This window comes from Colobus angolensis, unplaced genomic scaffold (assembly GCF_000951035.1).
Source record: "Colobus angolensis palliatus isolate OR3802 unplaced genomic scaffold, Cang.pa_1.0 Scaffold77, whole genome shotgun sequence".
Taxonomy (NCBI): Eukaryota; Metazoa; Chordata; class Mammalia; order Primates; family Cercopithecidae; genus Colobus; species Colobus angolensis.
Window position 1 is genome coordinate 739754 of NW_012121487.1, and position 20231 is coordinate 759984.

Sequence of the window (20231 nt, forward strand, 5' to 3'; positions counted from 1 at the left end):
AAAAAAAAAAAGAACATTTGGATGAAAGAAAAGAGGAGCAGAGATAGCGAACAAGAAGAAAAGGATAGGAAGGGAGACAAGGGCTAAGAATTTCATCTCTGTGGAAAAAGCCCTAAACTAAGACTTTCAAGTTCTAGTCTCAACTCTCCCTAACTTGCTGGGAAAACTTGGAAAAGACACTTTCCCTCTAGGTCCTACTTTCCTCATCTATTAAGTGAAGGGATTGGGCTCCACAGTAGGAGATTCTCTGATTCTACAAATTCTATGAAATTAGGAGGGGATACAGGGGAGGAGATGGGACAGGATAGGGGCATCAGATAACAGACAGACACGAAATGGATAGGAACAGAGGAGGCAAATAAAAGGAAAGGGTAAGCTACTATTTGTCAAGCATATACCTGGGCTATATGTGGTGCTAAGTATTTTATGTATGTTCTTTCATTTGATCCTCATGAACCATCCTTGTTTTAGAAATGAAACTACTGAGGCTTACAGAAATTAAATAACCGGTCCAAGGTGACTGCTAGTAAGAGGTAGAGCCAGGATTTGAAACTAAAAATGCTTAACCACAGCTTTTGTGTTTGCACTGTGAAGCAAGAGGAGACAAGATGGATAAAAGATGGGGCAGGTGGAGGATGGAGGAATGGAAGGGGATGAGTATAGAGTAGGTATTTGAGGAAAGGAGGGTGGGAGGGAAACAACATGGCAGGAGAAAAGGGAAGGGAGACAGACATGCAGGGAAGGCAGCCACGCATACCTGAGTGATGGAAGACAAGGTGGGTGACATTGTTGGCGAAAACTGTTTGGGCAGCTGCTGTTGGGACCTTCTGGCGTCGGCTGGGCCCGCGAGCAAACTCAGGGGGCTGAGGGGCACACGGCGGTGGTGGGGGGAGGCCCCAGGGGTAGAAGCAGGGTAAGGGGGGGCGCCCAAAACAGGAGATGAAGTGGAGGAGGAAGAGGAGGAGGAGAGAGCCGGAGCACTGAGTGAGGGGTGGCCCAGGGAGGTGGTGGGTAGTGCATGGCGGGCCAAGGAAGAGGCAGGCAGAGAGGGGTGGCTGTGGGAGCCCTGGAGCTGGGGCTGAGGACTGCTCAGGGAAGCCTGGAGGTTGGGATTGCTTAGGGAGGACTGCAGGGATGGGTGGCTGAGAGGTGAATGAAGTCCTGCAGGCACAGACAAAAAACCAGAGATGCCAACATTACTGATGGGAACTGGGCCCCTTTCCACCCAGAATGGGTAGCAGTGACCAGACTATGAAAGCAGCAACACGTCCTCCCTACGCTATCCCTGACAGCACTGCCCATCTGGGGGCTGCCCTTCCTCTTCTTTCTAGGAAACACCACACCTACCAGTTATCACTGGCTGAGAACTGCCGTGAGGGAATCCTGGGGTGCAGAGGTGACAGGCTGGTGTGGGCGGTCACAGCAGGATCTCAGGTGCTCAAACCGCCCTCCCCTTCATCCCTCCAGTCAGGTAGCACCCAGTGGGCACATGGCCAGGACAGCCACTCACCTGGTACATCATAGCCTGGGCCCAGGCCCATGCCCCCGCTGATGCCCAGGTGAGTCATGGTGTGGGTCAAATTGGAGGTACTGTTGCCCCCACTCAGGCTAGGGTAGGCTGTCTCTTCAGGGTCCAGGGGGGTGGGCAGTGGTGGGGGAAAGTGCAGGTTGGTGAGGTCAGGTAGGGAGCCCCCCGTGTTCATGGCAGGTGGGAGGACAGGCACATTGGCAGGCTGGTCAGGAGATGGAAAGATGCTAGGGGAAAGAGAGAAAAAGAAAGATGTAAATAGGAGTGGGGTGCGGTGGTCAGGGAACAGCAGAGATCAGTCTTCTGCATCTCCCTGTACTTCCTTCCCCCAACTCTCAGCCAACCTCAGGGAGTACTTACTTAATTCCAGGGACTTCACAGGACCGAGGTCGAGAAGAGGATGAGGATAGCTGAGGAAAGAAGGAAGAATATGGAAAATGAGGACAGTGCTCAGTGGAGAACCCTGCAAGGCCTGCCCCATGGCAAGGGGATAGCAGAGACACTAGTGGGTGACACCCGGTGGCCTCCACCTACCTTCTTAGCATCCCACGGCTTCAGCAAATGCTTGTCATCTAGCAAGTTCTCCTCAATAGCAGGTACTTGAAAGAGAAAGACTGGTGATGGGAGAGTTGGAGAAAGAGCCAGTAAGGCAGGACAGGAAGCAGAAGCAGGTGGGAAGGAGTCCTGCTCCCCGAACCTGCACACAATCCCAACACCAGCCTAGAAATTCTTTGGCATCCAGTACCCACAGCAGTGAGGAACACATACCTTTGGGGTCCATTTCACCATCCAGAATACCTGCAAGGGATACAGTGGCGTTGGCTGCAGTGCCCACTTGCCTACCTGCTTTAAATAGCTCCATGGAGGCCAGGCGTGGTGGCTCACGTCTGTAATCTCAGCACTTTGGGAGGCTGAGGCGGGTGGATCACAAGGTCAGGAGCTCAAGACCAGCCTGGCCAAGATGGTAAAACCCCATCTCTACTAAAAACAAAAAAATTAGCTGGGCACGGTGGCAGACACCTGTAACCCCAGCTACTCAGGAGGCTGAGGCAGGAGAATCACTTGAACTCGGAGGGCAGAGGTTGTAGTGAGCTGAGATCGTGCCATTGCACTCCAGCCTGGGCGACAGAGTGAGACTCCGTCTCAAAAAAAAAAAAATAAATAAAATAAATAAATAAATAGCTCCGTGGTTACTCCCAACCCTGGGACAGGGCCACTTACCCCCACGTCGGCTGGGCAGGATGCTGGGAGGTGTGGGGCCTGGGTAGGTATCCTGGGGACTGGGGTTCATCACACTTGTATGAAGGGCAGAGTCAGAGCTTGTCCTATGGGGGGAGCAGGAATGAGCTGACACCAGTGACAGTCTTCCTGGTCCCTAAGCCCTGCCCAGCAAGGGAAAACACTAGCTGGGCTGGAAATGGGGGGTGGTGAGGGAGCAGGGCCCCAGAAACTACAGATACGAGGAGATGTGGCCTAAAGAAGGCAAAGGCCATCACCTGTTAAGTGCAGATGGTAGTCGAAACAACTGCCCCTTCTCTGCAGGGAAATTGCCCCAGGGCATCGTCCTGGGGTAGAAAAACAAAGTCATGAGGAGGAAGGCTGGCAGTGGACAAGAAGGTGGGCATAGGGGTTGGAAAATGTGGGGCAGCCAAGATGGAAGTGAAGATGGCTAAGCTCCCAGATCATCCCCTTTTCTTCTCCTGTTTATGATTGACCCCTCCCCCAGTCAATCTAAGAGAGCTGGAAACTTCTCTCTGCCAGGACCAGCTGAATGGGAATCTTGGAGCCCAGCAGCTCTTCTGGGTATGAGCACTGAAGGTGAGATGGACAAGGGGAGAGTTTCAGAAATCTAAAAGTGCCAGAGCACTACATCTTGCACCCACCTTTGACAGAAGGTCGCCATTTTCACCTGCCCCTCTGCCATTCTCCCCTCCCCCTTAACACACACACCCCAGGCTGGCTACGGTTCCCATTGGTTCTGCTCTGGCTGGACTGGGAGGCTTGACCACTCGTGTCAACATGGCCAAGGCTGGACTCTGACCCACCTACTCCAACTGCCTCCACCTCTCTCAGCCCTGGCGTTATAGGAAGAGGTACTGTTGAAACCTTAGCCCAGTAATCCCAGCCCCAACCCAGAAGGGGCAGCTCCCTCCAGAAACACGTCAGAGAGTAGGCAGGAGCTTCTGCCTGCCCTGGACACTTACCTTCGCCAGCTAGACTCTGGGGGAGGAGATAAGTAGGCAGGACTGTAGGGAGAGCTGTCAATGTGAACAGCACCAGTTAAGGAAAAAAGTAGAGAGGACAGATGAGATAGAGGCCAGATGAGGAAAGAACAGTGGAGGCAGCAGATAAGTTGTTTCGAGAAACACATACCTTTCTCCTCTTCTATAAGGGACAACAATAGGATCAAAGAATGGAAGAGAAGAAGGGAATCAGGTCTAAAGGGGCTGAAAAAATCCAGGAGAATGTCCAGGCAGGACTTTGAGGATACAGGTACACATGTCTCTGAGACTGAAAACTCAGAAATGTGAGAAGAAGGGATGCAATCTCCTTTAGCAAGAGACAAGGAAGGCTGCCTCTGGCAGCAAGCTGATGTGAAGACAGCCAGAGCCAGCCAGACACAGGGGACACAGCCTCAGGAGCAAAAACTCCTTATCACAGGAGCAGGTGCTGATGCAGGAGCTATGGTTGTTTTCAGGGAAGCTGGGTAAAGAAGAGCTCTAGGAGAAGGATGGGACTGCACAACACTTCAAGTGCTTCCTATAAGTCCCTGAGGAACCCCATCCCACTACCTTTCAGACAGTCCCAAGTCCCCTGTGAAGGATATGTGGCGGGGGTATCGGCGAAGTGGGGACACCATTCTTCGAGGATCTCGCTGCACCCGTTCCACCAGCCCATGGTGCCGCGTGCTTCGAGATGAATCCAAAGGTGAGTGGAGGGGGCTCTGCCAAAAAGGACAGAAGTCAGCAGAGGAAGCAGCCTAAAGAACCTCCACTCCTCCCTGGCTGGTGTCTACTCACCTGGAACTCGGCCAGGCCAGAGCCAATCTGGTTAACATTGGGCAGAGACCCACCGTAATGAGAGCTCCTTGTGTATGCCAGTCGCAGTTTTTGGGCCTGTAACTGAGACATGGGGAACAAGTGGGAATGTCAGGAAGGTCCTGAGCACTATTTCCTTCAGTCATCCTTGCCATCTCTGTCACCAGGATATGCTGCTGCTGTCACTGCTTTTAAAATATCTAGGCCAGGCACAGTAACTAACACCTGTAATCCCAGCACTTTGGGAGGCCGAGGTGGGTGTATCACGAGGTCAGGAGCTCGAGACCATCCTGGCCAACATGGTGAAATCCCGTCTATACTAAAAATACAAAAAATTAGCCAGGTGTGGTGGCGGGCACCTGTAGTCCCAGCTACTCGGGAGGCTGAGGTAGGAGAATGGCATGAACCCGGGAGGCAGAGCTTGCAGTGAGCCAAGATCGTGCCACCGTACTCCAGTCTGGGTGACAGAGCGAGACTCCGTCTCAGAAAAAAAAAAAAAAAAAAAATCTAGGCCAGGCACAGTAGCTCACACCTGTAATCCCAGCACTTTGGAAGGCAAAGGTGGGAGGATCGCTTGAGCCCAGGTGTTGGAGACCAGACTGGGCAACACGGTGAGACTCCGTTGCTACAGGAGGATCACCTGAGCCTGGGAGGTAGAGGCTGCAGTGAGACGTGTTTATGTCACTCTGCTCCAGCTGCCTGGGTGACAGAGTGAGATCATGTCTCCAAAAAAAAAAGTAAATAAAAATAAAGAAATAATCTGCCAGAAAAAAGGCCAGTGTTGGGGTTTGAAAGGTCCACTGAGATTTGGTGCAAATAACCCACCAGAGCCCATCTGCAGGCTGCCCTCATCAATGATATCACTACTGTTTGACATCATCCTGCCAGGCAGAGACAGATATTCTGCTCAGGACCTGTCTCATTTGGCATCACTCTAAGCAGAGGTCCTGAGGGGCTGCCAGGAGCCCCCAGGCTACTCACAAGGGAGAGTGCCTAGTAGGAACCTCTGCTTTCTTTCTAGATGCGTCCAGGATTAATTGGGACATTAAGAGGAAGGCTACAGGTGGATGTCACAGAGCCATTACTGCCAGCCTTTTTCCTTCCCATTCTGGAGAGCACAGGCTTCTGGGCTCTGCCACTTGCCTAGCCTCAGGAAGGCTACACAAAGTCTGCACCTCCCAAACTAGAACATCCAAGGAATGACAACTCTCCTAGCTAGAAAAACAGCACCAAAACCAAGGGACATTCTTCCACTGACTCCTAAGGCTCCTGAATTGGCAGGGAAGCCTGGAGGAAGAGGGTGGAGAGAGAGCAGTAGCCCACTCCAGCATGGGCCAGAGCCATCTTCCTGGTCTCATCCTCACTTTGGGGAGATATGTCTGGCATAGACGTCAGACAGCCTGACATGGATTTAGCCTGTGTACAGATATCCTATCTCTGTGAGAGGTGAGCATCTATTTCCAAGGCTCAGCCCCTGCCACTAGCCAAATAAACAGGCCCGGGGCAAGGCCATGGGGAGGAGGGTAGCTGAGGAGGGGCAAGTTCTAAGAGCTTCCAGGGTCACACTCTTGTACAGAAGCCAACATCAGAACTGACATTCTGTTCCAGGAGGTCAGCCTAGTGAGTTCAGTGGGCACTGTGCTGACCTCTGGACCACTTCAAGACCACTATCAACATATATGGCAACCCCAGTCTCTCAGTGGTATAGCCTCCCATGACCATCTCTGGCTCAAATGAGCCCTCCCACCTGGCCAGATAACAGGCTGAGTCCCAGATCTCTTGTCCCTAGCTCTAGACTTTTGGGTCCCCTGGTCATGTAAGCCCACTAGACTTTTCTGTGTAGCTGAGAAATTAACCAATAGGAGCAAGGTGGGTAGAGGGGGCCTTTTAAGAGATCAAGGCACCGTAAAGAGAAGCCCCAGCTTTTGAGTTTCGCACAGCCTTTCTTTGCACATACAAGCCCTAAGATCCCACCGTGCCTCTGCTAGAATCACGCTATCAAGATCAGACTCCCATCTTCCTGTCTCTGTCCCCAACATGATGAAAAAGTTCCTAAAGGGGAGGAATCTACAGTTAGATCATAATCCTCACAGTGGTTACAGTGGGTTATGCACACACATGCATGTAAGTGTGCACATGCAAGCACAGACACCCTCCCAGATTTGCCTCCCCACCTAACTTCTGACTCCCACAAACTAGGGCACATAGTCCCTAGAGACTCAAAGGGGAAAGGACGAGGAAAAAAAAAAAAAAGACTAACAGAGTCAAGGGGGATACACACAAAAATACAACCAGAGTCACAGTCACAGATGCAATCACAGTCAGACCAGCAGAAAAAGGCTAGAGATGTAGTAACGTTCCATCATCAACCCTTAAATTCCTTCTAGCTCTCTGCCATGAGGAATCACTGCAATATCCTTATTGCAGTCTTTTTAGAAGAATGTGTCCCTAAATTAAGACTGCATACCACCTAGGCGGACTCCCACCCCTTGGTCCCTGTGACATCCAGCCTTGGAAAGCAAGAAATCAAGGCCGGGGGGCTTCAGAGGCAGCCTGGCAGAGGCCTGAAAGTTCTCTCAAGAACTTTCTAGGAATGAATATTCCCTACACATAGAAGACCCTCCAAGGCACCCTACACACGGACCCACAAAGCAGCCATTTCCCTAGAAAGCTCAGCAAACCATAGAGTTCCACACAACTTATGGTCGAACGGTTACCCAGTTTTAGGATTCAAAACCCTACCTCTCCTCCAAGGAGGCCAGGACAAAACACCAAGCAATGGACCTCACCTTCATTCACGTCAGGAAACCACAAGAAGTATTTGAAAAAGGAAGCAAAAGGACGGGACGCAGGAGGGGACTTCCTGCCCCACTATACACAGCACCGCTCGTTCAAACCACGCAAGGGGCCCTTTCCCGGGGGCACCAAAGCGCAGAGGGCAGAGGGACCAGTTTGGAGGAGATCACAAACTCAGAGGAGCCAGGTTACAGGCAAGCAGCCCTCCTCCCAGGCCATACCCCAATACCAGGCATGCTTCAGTAGCGTCCTCGAGGGGACTCCGTCAGGGATGCACAAGGACCACTCACCTCCTACCTCCGCCGGACCCATCTCCCCTCTCTGCCCACTCCCGCCTCACGTACTCGGCCCCCCAGTCGCCTCTACACCCCCAACCTCTCCAGTGTTTCGGTCTCCCCCGGCAAAATCCTTCTTCCTGCCCCTCGGCCCTCAACCTGCGCCTCCCAAACGGCGGCGCCCGCGTCCCCTGCCCCGTTCCGCCTCCTTCGCTGCGACGCCCGCCCCCGCCCCGCCTCTCCGGTCTCCGCTCTGTAACTGCTCAGCTCTGCTCGGCTCCCCGGCGCGGCCCCTCACCCGGGTGGAGCCGATGTCCATCATCACCTCCTCGAAGGCCGCCGTCTCCTCGGCCTGACGCTGCTTCTGCAGCGCGATCTTCTCACTAAATTTGCGCGGATTGGAAGCCGAGGCCGAGGCCGTGGCCGAGCCGGGCCCGTTCGCCCCCGACGTCGCCATCTTCCTTTCCTGTCCCTGCCTGCCACCCTTCCAGTACCAGCCGCGGCCTTCGCCGCGGCCCTGGCCCGGCTCCTCCAGCCGTAGCCACCGCCGCCTCAGCTAGCACCGCGAACCCGGCCCCAGCCTAGCCCTAACCTGTTGAGCGCGGGGGCCGCCGGGAATTGTAGTTTGTTTACGGGACTCCGTCACATCCCCAGTCACGCAGCACCGGGAGGAAACGGACTCTACTTCCCAGCAGCCCTGGTGACTCCGGAAACTGGGGACTTCGCTCCACCCTCTCGGCTACTCCCTGAGAGGGGTAAGCTGGGAAGAGTAGTTCTAAATTAGTCCTGAGACTACGAACGGAAGGGGGAGAGGGATTAAAGAGAGAGGAAAGGAAGAGCGAGGGGAGCGAAGAGGAGGGGAGGGGGACCGGGAAAGAAGTACCAAGGCACAAAGGAGGAAAAATTTGGTTATCTTCAATGAAGGGGACTATCGGGGCCTGAGTGAAAACAGTGAGACCAAGAATCTTAAAACAGCTGTAAACACCTGGGACTCAGGCCCTCTCAGGCTGGTCACGTGCCCACCCCTTTCCCAAAACAAATGAAATCAGATACAGTACAGATGTCTAGAAACATCTTTTATTTGGGTAATAGGTCCCAAAACAGGTCAGTTAATAAAATAGATTCTAAAGAATATGGCCCTATGCACAGCCCTCCCTCCCCAAAAATAACGCTGGGGGTAGGCATTGCCCTTCCCCCTTGGGCTCCTCGGGTGTATTTAAAAAAATGTTTTGGCAGCTCAGTGTTTATCATCTGGGCATGGGACACCATGTCCATGTCCCCATATTCCTAGGGTACAGTAGCAGTAGGTGGCTGCAGCAACCTTCCTCCTACCCCAGCCCAGAAAATATTTCTGCCCCACCCCAGGATCCAGGACCAAAATAAAGAGCAAGCAGGACCCCTTCACTGAGGTGCTGGGTAGGGCTCAGTGCCACATTACTGTGCTTTGAGAAAGAGGAAGGGGATTTGTTTGGCACTTTAAAAATAGAGGAGTAAGCAGGACTGGAGAGGCCAGAGAAGATACCAAAATTGGCAGGGAGAGACCATTTGGCACTAGTCCCCTGGGAGATGGGAAGAGGGAGATAGATATGAGGGCAGGCGCTAAGAAAAGTAGGAGGGGTCCATTCCAAGTAGCAGGGTGCTGAAATGGGCTAGGACCAACAGGACACTGACTCTAGGTTTATGACCTCTACATAGCTGTCCCACAGCAGCTGGGTGCCCACCTCCAGCCTCCCATGTGAGCCTGTCCTTATGTATAGTGTCCAACTTCTGCTTCTAGCAGTCAAGTGTCTTCCCCAATCCTAATGTCCCCTGATCATGTCTCTAGCGACTTGACCATCTCTTGTTCCTTGGGACTGGGGCCAGCCTCTCGTCTGCCCACTTCCCTCTCATTAGTCAGATAGCCCCAAAGGCTCTATCTTTAGCTCCCAGAGAATTTTTTGGTCCTCAGTACTTCCCTTCCCCATTCCTTCCTATTCCCCACAACTGGGGAAGGGAGAACAGGGGCACCTGATCATCAATCTCCCCTGCCCCTCTCTTGAAGCACCCTAGATTTGGATGAAGAGCAGGCCAGTGAGTAGGGCAAAGCCTGCTAGGAGCAGGATGACCTTGAGGATCCTTTGTTCAGAACTGGCCAGCTCCTGGGGCAGGATTTCCAGAAAGGTGATATAGAGAAAGGTGCCAGCCGCCATGCCCTCTAGCACAGACTGGGCCAGCTGGTGCAGAGGCCCTGCTGACTCAGCCAGAGCTGCACCCAGCCCGATGCCTAGAGGTGTCATGCATGAAAAGAGGATCCCACAGCCAGCCACCACCTGTGCCCTAAGGTGGCTCTGCAGTAGCCGCAGGGACAGGCTGACAGCCAGGATGCCCTTGTGGAGCAGCAAAGCCAGGCATAGCTCCATCGCCCGAGCCCGGTCTCGCTGCAGCCCCACCGCCAGTCCCTCAAACACAGAGTGGAGGGCCAGGGAGAAGACCAGTACACAGGCACGCAAGGCTGAGGGGCCTGCTGGGGCTCCAATCGCCTGTGGAACCCCTGGCCCATCATGCCAATGCTGCGGCCCACCATTCACTGTTCCCAGCAGAGCCCTTGTTTCCTCAAGAGGTGACGGCCCTGACTGCTCCTTGTAAGCCAGTGTGATCTGCTCCATCACCAGGACCAGGAAGAAGCCCATGGCCAGGATGAACTCTTGCAGCGGGAACTGGAGCTGTGGGCAGAAGCGGCAGCAAAACGTTCAGGGAAGGAAGAGTGAGATGCAAAATCTGCTGGAAGCCCAGTTACACAGACTTAGGGTCCCACACAGATACAGGGCTACTCTCAGTCACACAAAGATAGAATGAATTGGTAACAGTGACACAGAATGATACATACACACAGATTATGGTGTCACTCACAGTGTTACATGTAGATCAAAGTTTCTCAGCTTTGGAACTATTAACATTTTTGGGCCAGCTTTGGTGGCTCATACCTATAATCTCAGCACTTTGGGAGACCAAAGCGGGCACATCACTTGAGGTCAGGAATTTGAGACCAGTCTGGCCAACATGGTGAAACACCATCTCTACTAAAAATACAAAAATTAGCAGGGTGTGGTGGTGGATGCCTGTAATCCCAGCTACACAGGAGGCTGAACCAGGAGAATCACTTGAACCCCGGAGGCAGAGGTTGCAGTGAGTCAAGATTGTGCCACTGCACTCCAGCCTGGGCAACAGAGCAAGACTCTTTCTCAAAACAAACAAACAAAAACACATTTTGGGCCAGATAATTCTTTGTCATGGGAGCTATCTTGTGCACTGTAGATTAATAGCATTTCTGATCTCTACCTACCAGATGCCAACAGCAGGCACAATGTTCCCTCTATCCCCCTCCCCACTGTGACAACTAAAAATATCCCCAGAATGTTTCCTGAGGGGCAAAGTCACACTCCTAGTTGAGAGTCACGGATGCAGACATACATGAAATGGTCACACATTGGCCCACCTCCCCAAATACTCATACATAGAGCCACATATCACAGGACATTCAGGCTTATACGCAGTCACACAGAGACACAGGTCACTCAGGCACAGACACGAAGGATTACATCAGTGTTACTTCCTCAGTTTTAGGGAAAAAAAGAGAGGAAAGAGCCCAGGATGACTTTCCTGCCCCACTATCCAACGGCCTCAGTTTTTCCTATAATAAACCAAGTCCTATGCCGTGGACTTGATCATTCCTCACAGCCCACTTCCTTGGGCCAAGGCCTAAAAAGGTCAGCAACACCAGGACCCAGGGAATCGCCTCCTATCCTTCTCAGGCCTACAGAGACCTCTATCTCCAGCCCTTTAGGAAAGTGGTGAGAGAGTGAAGATGATTCTTGGAGCACTTGCTGGTAGCTAGAACTGAGAACCCACGGAGAAAGTCACATACCTGAGAAAAAATGTCTTACTGTCTCAAAGGGCATGTAGGGGTCACAAAGGGAATGGGGAAGGGGGAGGGAACACAGAAAGAATTATGCCACATAACCAGAAATCACAATTCGTATCACATGCCAAAAGCCTTCCACAAAGTCACGGAGTGGCACATGAATGGATCTCCACAAACCAACACTCCTAGAGGTATGTGATTTCCCTCCCGCATGTCACATGTCCAGGTCAGCGCTCACCGTCACGTGCAAGGCTGCCAGGGCCTCATCTATGGCAGCCAAGTAGTCAGGCAGCAGGTCCAGGAGACAGGTGGCCAAAAAGACGCCCCCCGCAAAACAGCTTACTAGGCTCAGCGCTTTCTGGCGGGAAGCTGGGTAGGGGTTAAGCACAGAGGAGAATGAGCAAACAAACCCCCTCTAGGGCCCACCACTCCAACCCAAACCATGGCTACCCTTGCCTTTCCCTCCTCCTTTGGTCACTCCCCACAGCCCCAGAGCCCTCCCTAAGCCAAGCATTCATAGGAGTGTGGGGAAAAGGAGAGGTTTACCTGAGGCTTCATGGTTAGCTCCTGGCCGGCGCAGCACACAGATGGGCACCAGGCTGCAGAGGAGGGTGAGTACCAGCAGCAGCACGAGGGCCCCCAACTTCACCTCCAGCCCCACAGGCACTGGAGGCTCTGAAGCTACCGCCTCTGGGCGCCACACCAGGAGCTCTGGCTCTCCCCAGGGCCCCATGGTGCTGCTGGTAGCTCCAGTGACTCTCAGACCTAGGAAGACAGACCAGAGTGGGTGGCGAAAAATCATGCAAGGGAAGATGGGGCAAGGAATGGAGAAGCTTGGTCAGCAGAGTGCAGCTCCCTGGCCCCAGCCACTTTGTGACCTTCCCCAACCCAGGGTGACTCATCTACTCCTGTACCAGGAACATTCCTCTCTTCTCACACTTTCTTTCCCCAGTGACTTATTCAGGGAGACTGCAAGGGGGAAACCCAGGCCTGAGAAAGGCTGTACGGGTATCTCATCACCCTTTCACCTGGTGCCCCCAGCGAACTAGGAAACTAGGAACCGCCTCTAAATAGGACCTGGAGCTGGAGTTCCCCTAAGGAATGTAGAGGCCAGGTCCCCAACTCCCGAACGGAGTGGGTGAAGCCAAAAAGGCTGGGGCTGGGCAGAGATGTCATGGGTATCTTCGTGGGTCGCCTGGACAGGGTAAGTTTGGGTGCTGGATCGCTCCATCGTTCCCCTTTTCCCAGCGTAGAGAGCAAGCGCTTCAGGCCCCAGGCTGGGACCTAGAGGCAGATGGCCAAGGAGAGGGGCCCTAAGAGTCTGCGGTCCCGGGACGGACTGAGGCGACACTGAGGGCGGTGCCTGAAAGTCCAGGCTCCAGGAGGTGGGGTGCGAGGCCGCCAGCGTCGCGGGAAGCAGATGAAGAATGCGTGAACTGGGACTCCTGCTCCCGGTCCCAGGGAGGCCTGGGCAGCCCGACCTGGACCCCGTCCCGGAGAGCCCGCACTCACCTCGCGAGGGTCTCACTACATGGTCTCCGCGCGCTTCCGGCCTAGAGTCGGGAATTCCCGCCCCCTCGCATAGCTCCCCCCTCCCCCACAGAAGCCGCGTACCCACTGCCGACTGCCAATGGCAGCGCCGAGTGGGAGGGGACAGACTGGGAGTGACGTGAGTTAGAAGCAATCAGAGACCGGGAGCGGGAGCGGGCGGAGCAGGCGACAGGAGCAGAGTGAGCGAGAGCGAGGGCGGAGATTAGGAAAGGGACCTCCGGGCTGGGGCCCTGGGGCGCATCTGTGCAGGACTGACTGGCCGGTCAACAAAGGCTTTGATTATATGGATATTTTTAAAAGAGGGAGACCCCGCACTGTCAAGTCTTCCGGCCCACATCTGAAGACATCTTCCTGGCCTTGGGCCAAAGTCTCATCTGACTCTCAGAAGGCTCTGACACCCCGTCAATGCCTCTTGGCGCCCAAGGGAAGGCATTCCCTTCTTGGCACCAACTTCCTTGCCTGCTTTCCCTCGCCAGCACCCACAACAAGGAAAAAGACAAAGCAGAATTGGAAAGCGGGGAAAGCAAAGAGAGAGGATATGTTTTGAAAATCATCTCTTCTCGACTACTCATGACACTCAGTGCAGCCTCCACCTTCTCCAGGTGGGTGGGGACGTGGTGGGACCGGAATGCGGGGTGCTGAAGCCGTGCCCAGGGAAGAGCCCCCAGCGCATTCCAGGCTACCTGCGCACCGCGCCTGCGGGCATCTGGCCAGCTCTCCCACCTGATCTCCAGCCCGGCTCCCGCCACCCTTGCCGGTCTGCTTGCTGTTTGCTGTTCCTTGAATGCCCCAAGGTAGTTGTTTCAGCTCAGGATTTTCACCGTTTCCTCAACCTGGATTCTCGTGACTCGCAACCCTGTGCTATGAGAATCCTCTTCTGGCCTCAAGGGACGGTAAAGACAAAAGAAAATTTAAAAAGGGGGCCAAGCTATTCTTTTTTTTTTTTTTTTGGAGACGGAGTCTCGCTCTGTCGCCCGGGCTGGAGTACAGTGGCCGGTTCTCAGCTCACTGCAAGCTCCGCCTCCCGGGTTTATGCCATTCTCCTGCCTCAGCCTCCGAGTAGCTGGGACTACAGGCTCCCGCCACCTCGCCTGGCTAGTTTTTTGTAATTTTTAGTAGAGACGGGGGTTTCACCGTGTTAGCCAGGATGGTCTCGATCTCCTGACCTCGTGATCCGCCCATCTCGGCCTCCCAAAGTGCTGGGATTACAGGCTTGAGCCACCGCGCCCGGCCCCCAAACTATTCTTTTATGCAAAGGTGAAAAAAGCTTCCATTGGGGCTGGGAGCGGTGGCTCACGCCTGTAATCCCAGCACTTTGGGAGGCCGAGGCAGGTGGATCACGAGGTCAGGAAATCGAGATCATCCTGGCTAACACGGTGAAACCTTGTCTCTACTAAAAATACAAAAAATTAGCCGGGCGTGGTGGCGGGTGCCTGCAGTCCTAGCTACTCGGAGGCTTAGACAGGAGAATGGCGTGAACCCGCGATGTGGAGCTTGCAGTGAACCGAGATCTTGCCACTGCACTCCAGTCTAGGTGACAGAGCGAGACTCCGTCTCAAAAAAAAAAAAAAATTATTCGTAATTGGTAACATTAACAAGGAATTATGACTGGAGGGGTCAGGAAACCTGGACTCTGGTCCAAGCTCTACCTTTATAGTTGTCAAATATATACATATATATACACGTACAGATATGTCATATCTGACTAATAATTGTATATATTTATGGTGTACAACATGATGTTTTGAAATATATGTACATTGGGGCTGGGAGCGGTGGCTCACGCCTGTAATCCCAGCACTTTGGGAGGCCGAGGCAGGTGGATCACGAGGTCAGGAAATCGAGATCATCCTGGCTAACACGGTGAAACCCCGTCTCTACTAAAAAATACAAAAAATTAGCTGGGCGTGGTGGCGGGCACCTGTAGTCCCAGCTACTCGGGAGGCTGAGGCAGGAGGATGGCTTGAACACGGGAGGCGGAGCTTGCAGTGAGCAGAGACCGTGGACCACTGCACTCCAGCCTGGGCAACAGAGCGAGACTCTGTCTCAAAACAAACAAAAAATTGGCCGGGCGCGGTGGCTCACACCTGTAATACCAGCACTTTGGGAGGCCAAGGCAGGCAGATCGCGAGGTCAGGAGATCGAGACCATCCTGGCTAACGTGGTGAAACACTCGTCTCTACTAAAAAAAAAAAAAAAATACAAAAAAATTAGCTGGGCGTGGTGGCGGGCACCTGTAGTCCCAGCTACTCGGGAGGCTGAGGCAGGAGGATGGCTTGAACACGGGAGGCGGAGCTTGCAGTGAGCAGAGACCGTGGACCACTGCACTCCAGCCTGGGCAATAGAGCGAGACTCCGTCTCAAAAAAAAAAAAAAATTATTCGTAATTGGTAACATTAACAAGGAATTATGACTGGAGGGGTCAGGAAACCTGGACTCTGGTCCAAGCTCTACCTTTATAGTTGTCAAATATATACATATATATACACGTACAGATATGTCATATCTGACTAATAATTGTATATATTTATGGTGTACAACATGATGTTTTGAAATATATGTACATTGGGGCTGGGAGCGGTGGCTCACGCCTGTAATCCCAGCACTTTGGGAGGCCGAGGCAGGTGGATCACGAGGTCAGGAAATCGAGATCATCCTGGCTAACACGGTGAAACCTTGTCTCTACTAAAAATACAAAAAATTAGCCGGGCGTGGTGGCGGGTGCCTGCAGTCCTAGCTACTCGGAGGCTTAGACAGGAGAATGGCGTGAACCCGCGATGTGGAGCTTGCAGTGAACCGAGATCTTGCCACTGCACTCCAGTCTAGGTGACAGAGCGAGACTCCGTCTCAAAAGAGAAAAAAAACAAAAACAAAAACTTGTCAGCTCTATTTGCTGTAAGAACTATATGAGTAACATGAAAATGCCTGACTAGACCCTGTTCCTGTTTTTACTCTTAGCTCGTTCAAATCTTCATAAGGATAATTAACAGCAGTTTGAGTTTGGGATTCACACTCCAAACTACTGTTTTACTCACCCAGCTACCCTTTTCTGAAATACTACTGGAAAACCATACCTGTATCAGTTTACTTCCATTATTTTACTTGAAGTGAATTCCTGGACCATGAGACATTAGACCAAGGCTAAAAATAAAAGTAAAAGAATCAATCAACCCTGAGTTTTGGTATTACCGCTTTCAAGTCATGGATCTGCCTCCTCATAGGTAAAATTTGCAAAATATCACCCGCCATGTGTGCCTCAAACTGTTATGGATTAAGGAAGAGAACAATGTTTATGAAAACGTTTTGTAAATTATACAAATGTGGGACATAATGTTCCTGGTAACTGTATGCAAACAATAAGACAACAAAACAAACGCAAAAGCCTTTTTAACTTGTTGCAGTTTTCCTGCCCGGTGTTCCCTCCGTGAATGAGCAGCGTGCAGCGAGCATGTGCGCGCAGTTGCGGTTCCATCAACGCCACACTGCTCGGCTTGCGGACGGGGAAACCTGCCACAGCGCGCCTGCCGCCTGCCGAGCGAGGCTCACCGTTCCACTGGGGTCAGTGGGCTATTGACTCCCCGCCTGGGTGAAACCGGAGCTTCCAAGTCACGTGGCGCGCGAAGACAAACCAGGCTGCTCGGGGTTTCCCGTAGCTTTCCCCCAGCTTCCTGACGATTCATATTCTGGCGCTTACCCCTCCCTTTGGTCGGGAGGAACCCAATCCCCGCCTGACAAGTAAGTCCCGCCGGCCGGACGCGGTGGCGCGCGCGCCTGTGGTCCCAGCTGCTCGCGGTGCTGAGGCGGGAGAATCACCTGAGCCCGGGAGGTCGGGGGCTGCAAGGAACCGCGATCGCACCACCGCACTCCAGCCTGGGCAACTGAGCGAGACCCTGCCTCCAAAAATAAGAATAAAGGAGAAAAAAAAAAAAAAAAGAACTGCGGCCCCATTGGCCTGACTCTCCTGAACAGCCTAGCTGTCTCCGACCAGTTACGGAGGAGGCGGCCTTGAGAGGGTAGTGCCATTGGCTCGATGTCCTGCCCTTCCGAAACCTAAGTCTTTAGCTTCCAATCAGGACTCAGCTTTGAGAAGAGCGCCACGCGGTGGGCGAGAGGATGCCCCAGTAAATCCGCAGGTCTTTTGACTCTTTCTGCTTTTGTTTACAACCCTGTTGTGATCTCCCTGTTGAAAAAGCGAGGGCTAGAGAACAGGCATTCAAATATCCTGAGCTCCAGTCACAGCCTTTTCTATTCTTCCGCTAGGCGACACCAAACCCTGGGGAAGATTTACTATAGCTAAGAGAAAACTGAAGCAGAAAGGGCGCGGCTACCTACTTCTTCAAATCCGTTTGTGGACCCTCAGACTCAGTCCCCCACTCCCAGATACAGCGGCCCTACCGTGGCTCCTGACAAGGTGGCACCCACTTTTGTAGTGTAAGGATGGGGGCGGGGTTTGGCTGGGCAGGTCCAGGATACCAGATCCTGGAAGAAAGAAAAGGTGGTGTGTTTGGGGCGGTCAACGGGCTACGCTGGCTTGACAGGGCTGGGCTCTTCAGAACAGGTAATGTTTGGGGGGCCTGTTTGTCTAAACCTGAGGGATAGGGCTGAAGGTGAAGTATCCAGGGGACAGGTGAGGGGGCTTGCTAGTGAGAAAGCGCGGGGGGCGGGGGAGCAGGGATAATGGAAGAGGGAGCAGAGGAGCCCAGAAACTGTAGGGTGTAGGAAGCAGCCATCATTCCCTTCCTGCAACCCTCCGTCTCACACGCCTTCCTGCAGAAGCATGGATCTCGGAATCCCTGACCTGCTGGACGCGTGGCTGGAGCCCCCAGAGGATATCTTCTCGACAGGATCTGTCCTGGAGCTGGGAGTCCACTGCCAGCCTCCAGAGCTTCCGGTGACTAGGCTACAGGAACAGGGACTGCAAGGCTGGAAGTCCGGTGGGGACCATGGCTGTGTGAGTGTGACGAGTGGGAGTTGGGGTGGGGTTGAGACACAATTCTGTTGTAAGAGGCTTCAGCTCCCACTCGGAGACAGGTCTGAAAACAGACCACCCCGAAAATAGATATAAGTTGTATAATAACTATCTCCATGCCCAAGAAGTGAAAGGACTGAAAATGAAGTATAAGGCTGATGTCAGGTAGGACTTCCAAAATTCTTCCCCGCACATATATATAACCTTTTCCTACTGTAGGGCCTTCAAGAGAGTGAGCCTGAAGATTTCTTGAAGCTTTTCATTGATCCAAATGAGGTGTACTGCTCAGAAGCATCTCCTGGCAATGACAGTGGCATCTCTGAGGACCCCTGCCGTCCAGACAGTCCCCCTGCCCCCAGGGCAACCAGTTCTCCTCCGCTCTATGAGGTTGTCTATGAGGCAGGGGCCCTGGAGAGGATGCAGGGGGAAACTGGGCCAACTGTAGGCCTCATCTCCATCCAGCTAGGTCAGTGTTCTTTGTGGGAAGGGGAAAATGGCCCTTCGAGACTGGCCCTAACCATGGGGTTAAGGGGGTTTACCCAACCTGTGCCACTACCCGGGCCCTGCTGCTGTCAGGGTGTCCCTAAGTATCCTCTCTCCCAGCTACCTGTTTTCTACTCCAGATCAGTGGAGCCCAGCATTTATGGTACCTGATTCCTGCATGGTCAGTGAGCTGCCCTTTGATGCTCATGCCCACATCTTGCCCAGAGCAGGCACCTTAGCCCCAGTGCCTTGTACAACCCTGGTAAGTCTTGGTGTCAGCCAGAACCACTACTCCTTGATACATATGTAATGACACAGACAGGGCAAAGGGATGAGGGAATGGAAACTGATGATGAACTGCCTTTGCCCCAGTTTTTGTGGCATTGGGCCTCAAGACCAAGGAGACATGAACAGTTGAACAATTTTTTATTTTTTGAGCTAGGGTCTTACACTGTCGTCCAGGCTGGAGTGCAGTGGTGCAGTCATGGCTCACTGCATCCTCAATGTCTTAGGCTCAAGCAATCCTCCCACCTCAGCCTCCTGAGGAGCTGGGACTACAGATGTGTGCCACATCTGGCTAATTTTGGCAGAGATGGGGTTTTGGGGTTTCACCATGTTGCCCAGGCTCAGGCTTATCTGAATCTCCTGAGTTCAAGTGATCTCCCTGCCTCAGCCTCCCAAAGTGATGAGATTACAGGCATAAGCCACGGTGCCCGGCCAACATGAACAATTTTTTTTTTTTTTTTGAGATGGAGTCTCACTCTGTCACCCAGGCTGGAGTGCCGTGGCACGATCTCAGCTCAACTGCAACCTCCGCCTCCTGGGTTCAAGTGATTCACCTCCCTCAGCCTCCCAAGTAGCTGGGACTACAGGTGCCTGCCACCACACCTGGCTAATTTTTGTATTTTTAGTAGAGACGGGGTTTCACCATATTGGCCAGGCTGGTCTTGAACTCCTGACCTTGTGATCCGCCTGCCTCAGCCTCCCAAAGTGCCGGCATTACAGATGTGAGCCACCGCGCCCGGCCCAACATGAACAATTTTAAAAGCAGGAAAGGACAAGAGAGAGAGAACCCTTGTAGGTAAGGTAGCAACAACTCAGTTAAGGTGGGGTGAGGGAATCTGGGGACAGTGCTCAGGAGAAAGCCCAGACTTTGTGTGCATTGTATTCTTAGCCAGAGCCATTATCTCAGCCTTGGGTCAGGACACAGAAATGGGACAGGCCACCTGGGAATCCCAACTGGTTATAGGTACAGGAAGGAAGAAAAGCAATAGCAGCAATGTTTCCACTGGAACAGTTGCCCAGGAGGCACCCACTGGCTAGTGCTACAGTGTAGCAGAGGTATCACATTAGATGCCTTCTCAAGGCCGGCTGGGCAGAGTCCAAGGCCAGGTAAAGAGGGGGCTGTGCTCAGATCACTGTTCCTCCCTTTCCTCTGAAAATTACTCCTTGTACCCAAAAGGCAGGGACCAGGTCCTAGCCTCTCTTCAAATCTGCAGTTGAAGCTGGGACCAAAAGCCAAGTTAAGCATCTTAGAATCTTTTTTTTCTAAAAAAAACAGAGTCTATGTCACTAGGCTGGAGTGCAATGGTGCCATCTCAGCTCACTGCAACCTCTGCCTCCCAGGTTCAAGCGATTCTCCTGCCTCAGCCTCCTGAATAGCTGGGACTACAGGCTCGTGCCACCATGCC

The 20231-nt window shown here is 53.0% G+C and overlaps 3 protein-coding genes across 14 annotated transcripts in view; 1 reads left to right on the top strand and 2 right to left on the bottom strand.

Annotated features, from left to right (window-relative positions):
• CRTC2 (CREB regulated transcription coactivator 2) overlaps nucleotides 1-8253 on the bottom strand; it is a 12115-nt gene extending 3862 nt beyond the window's left edge. The window contains exons 1-11 of the mRNA XM_011928173.1: nucleotides 7936-8253; nucleotides 4549-4650; nucleotides 4356-4472; nucleotides 3733-3794; nucleotides 3025-3093; nucleotides 2750-2853; nucleotides 2297-2326; nucleotides 2063-2127; nucleotides 1889-1938; nucleotides 1511-1755; nucleotides 758-1161 (exon numbers count right to left, since the gene is read on the bottom strand). Of these exons, the coding sequence (XP_011783563.1) occupies nucleotides 758-1161; nucleotides 1511-1755; nucleotides 1889-1938; nucleotides 2063-2127; nucleotides 2297-2326; nucleotides 2750-2853; nucleotides 3025-3093; nucleotides 3733-3794; nucleotides 4356-4472; nucleotides 4549-4650; nucleotides 7936-8094 (1407 nt within the window). The 5' untranslated portion in view covers nucleotides 8095-8253. The remainder of the gene's footprint in view (nucleotides 1-757; nucleotides 1162-1510; nucleotides 1756-1888; nucleotides 1939-2062; nucleotides 2128-2296; nucleotides 2327-2749; nucleotides 2854-3024; nucleotides 3094-3732; nucleotides 3795-4355; nucleotides 4473-4548; nucleotides 4651-7935) is intronic.
• A 439-nt stretch (nucleotides 8254-8692) lies between these two features.
• Nucleotides 8693-13259, bottom strand: SLC39A1 (solute carrier family 39 (zinc transporter), member 1). 8 transcript variants are annotated; one of them, XM_011928172.1, is made up of 5 exons: nucleotides 13051-13063; nucleotides 12242-12303; nucleotides 12085-12204; nucleotides 11777-11907; nucleotides 8695-10339 (listed from the first exon to the last, which is right to left on the bottom strand). In XM_011928172.1, the coding sequence occupies exon 5, from the start codon at nucleotides 10304-10306 to the stop codon at nucleotides 9683-9685; it is 624 nt and encodes a 207-aa protein (XP_011783562.1). In that variant the 5' UTR covers nucleotides 10307-10339; nucleotides 11777-11907; nucleotides 12085-12204; nucleotides 12242-12303; nucleotides 13051-13063; the 3' UTR covers nucleotides 8695-9682. The 8 variants fall into 8 exon arrangements, with proteins under 8 accessions (XP_011783555.1, XP_011783562.1, XP_011783560.1 ...); XM_011928165.1 differs by having other exon boundaries at nucleotides 8693-10339; nucleotides 12085-12303; nucleotides 13051-13191; XM_011928170.1 differs by lacking the exon at nucleotides 13051-13063 and adding an exon at nucleotides 13153-13259 and having other exon boundaries at nucleotides 12085-12303.
• Nucleotides 13260-16907: 3648 nt separating this feature from the next.
• CREB3L4 (cAMP responsive element binding protein 3-like 4) overlaps nucleotides 16908-20231 on the top strand; it is a 6456-nt gene continuing 3132 nt past the window's right edge. The window contains exons 1-4 of one of the 5 annotated variants that reach the window (XM_011928174.1): nucleotides 16908-17499; nucleotides 17862-18039; nucleotides 18277-18523; nucleotides 18681-18802. In XM_011928174.1, coding sequence (XP_011783564.1) covers nucleotides 17866-18039; nucleotides 18277-18523; nucleotides 18681-18802 — 543 coding nt within the window. In that variant the 5' untranslated portion in view covers nucleotides 16908-17499; nucleotides 17862-17865. The other 4 variants (XM_011928176.1, XM_011928177.1, XM_011928175.1 and 1 more) reach the window with 4 other exon arrangements.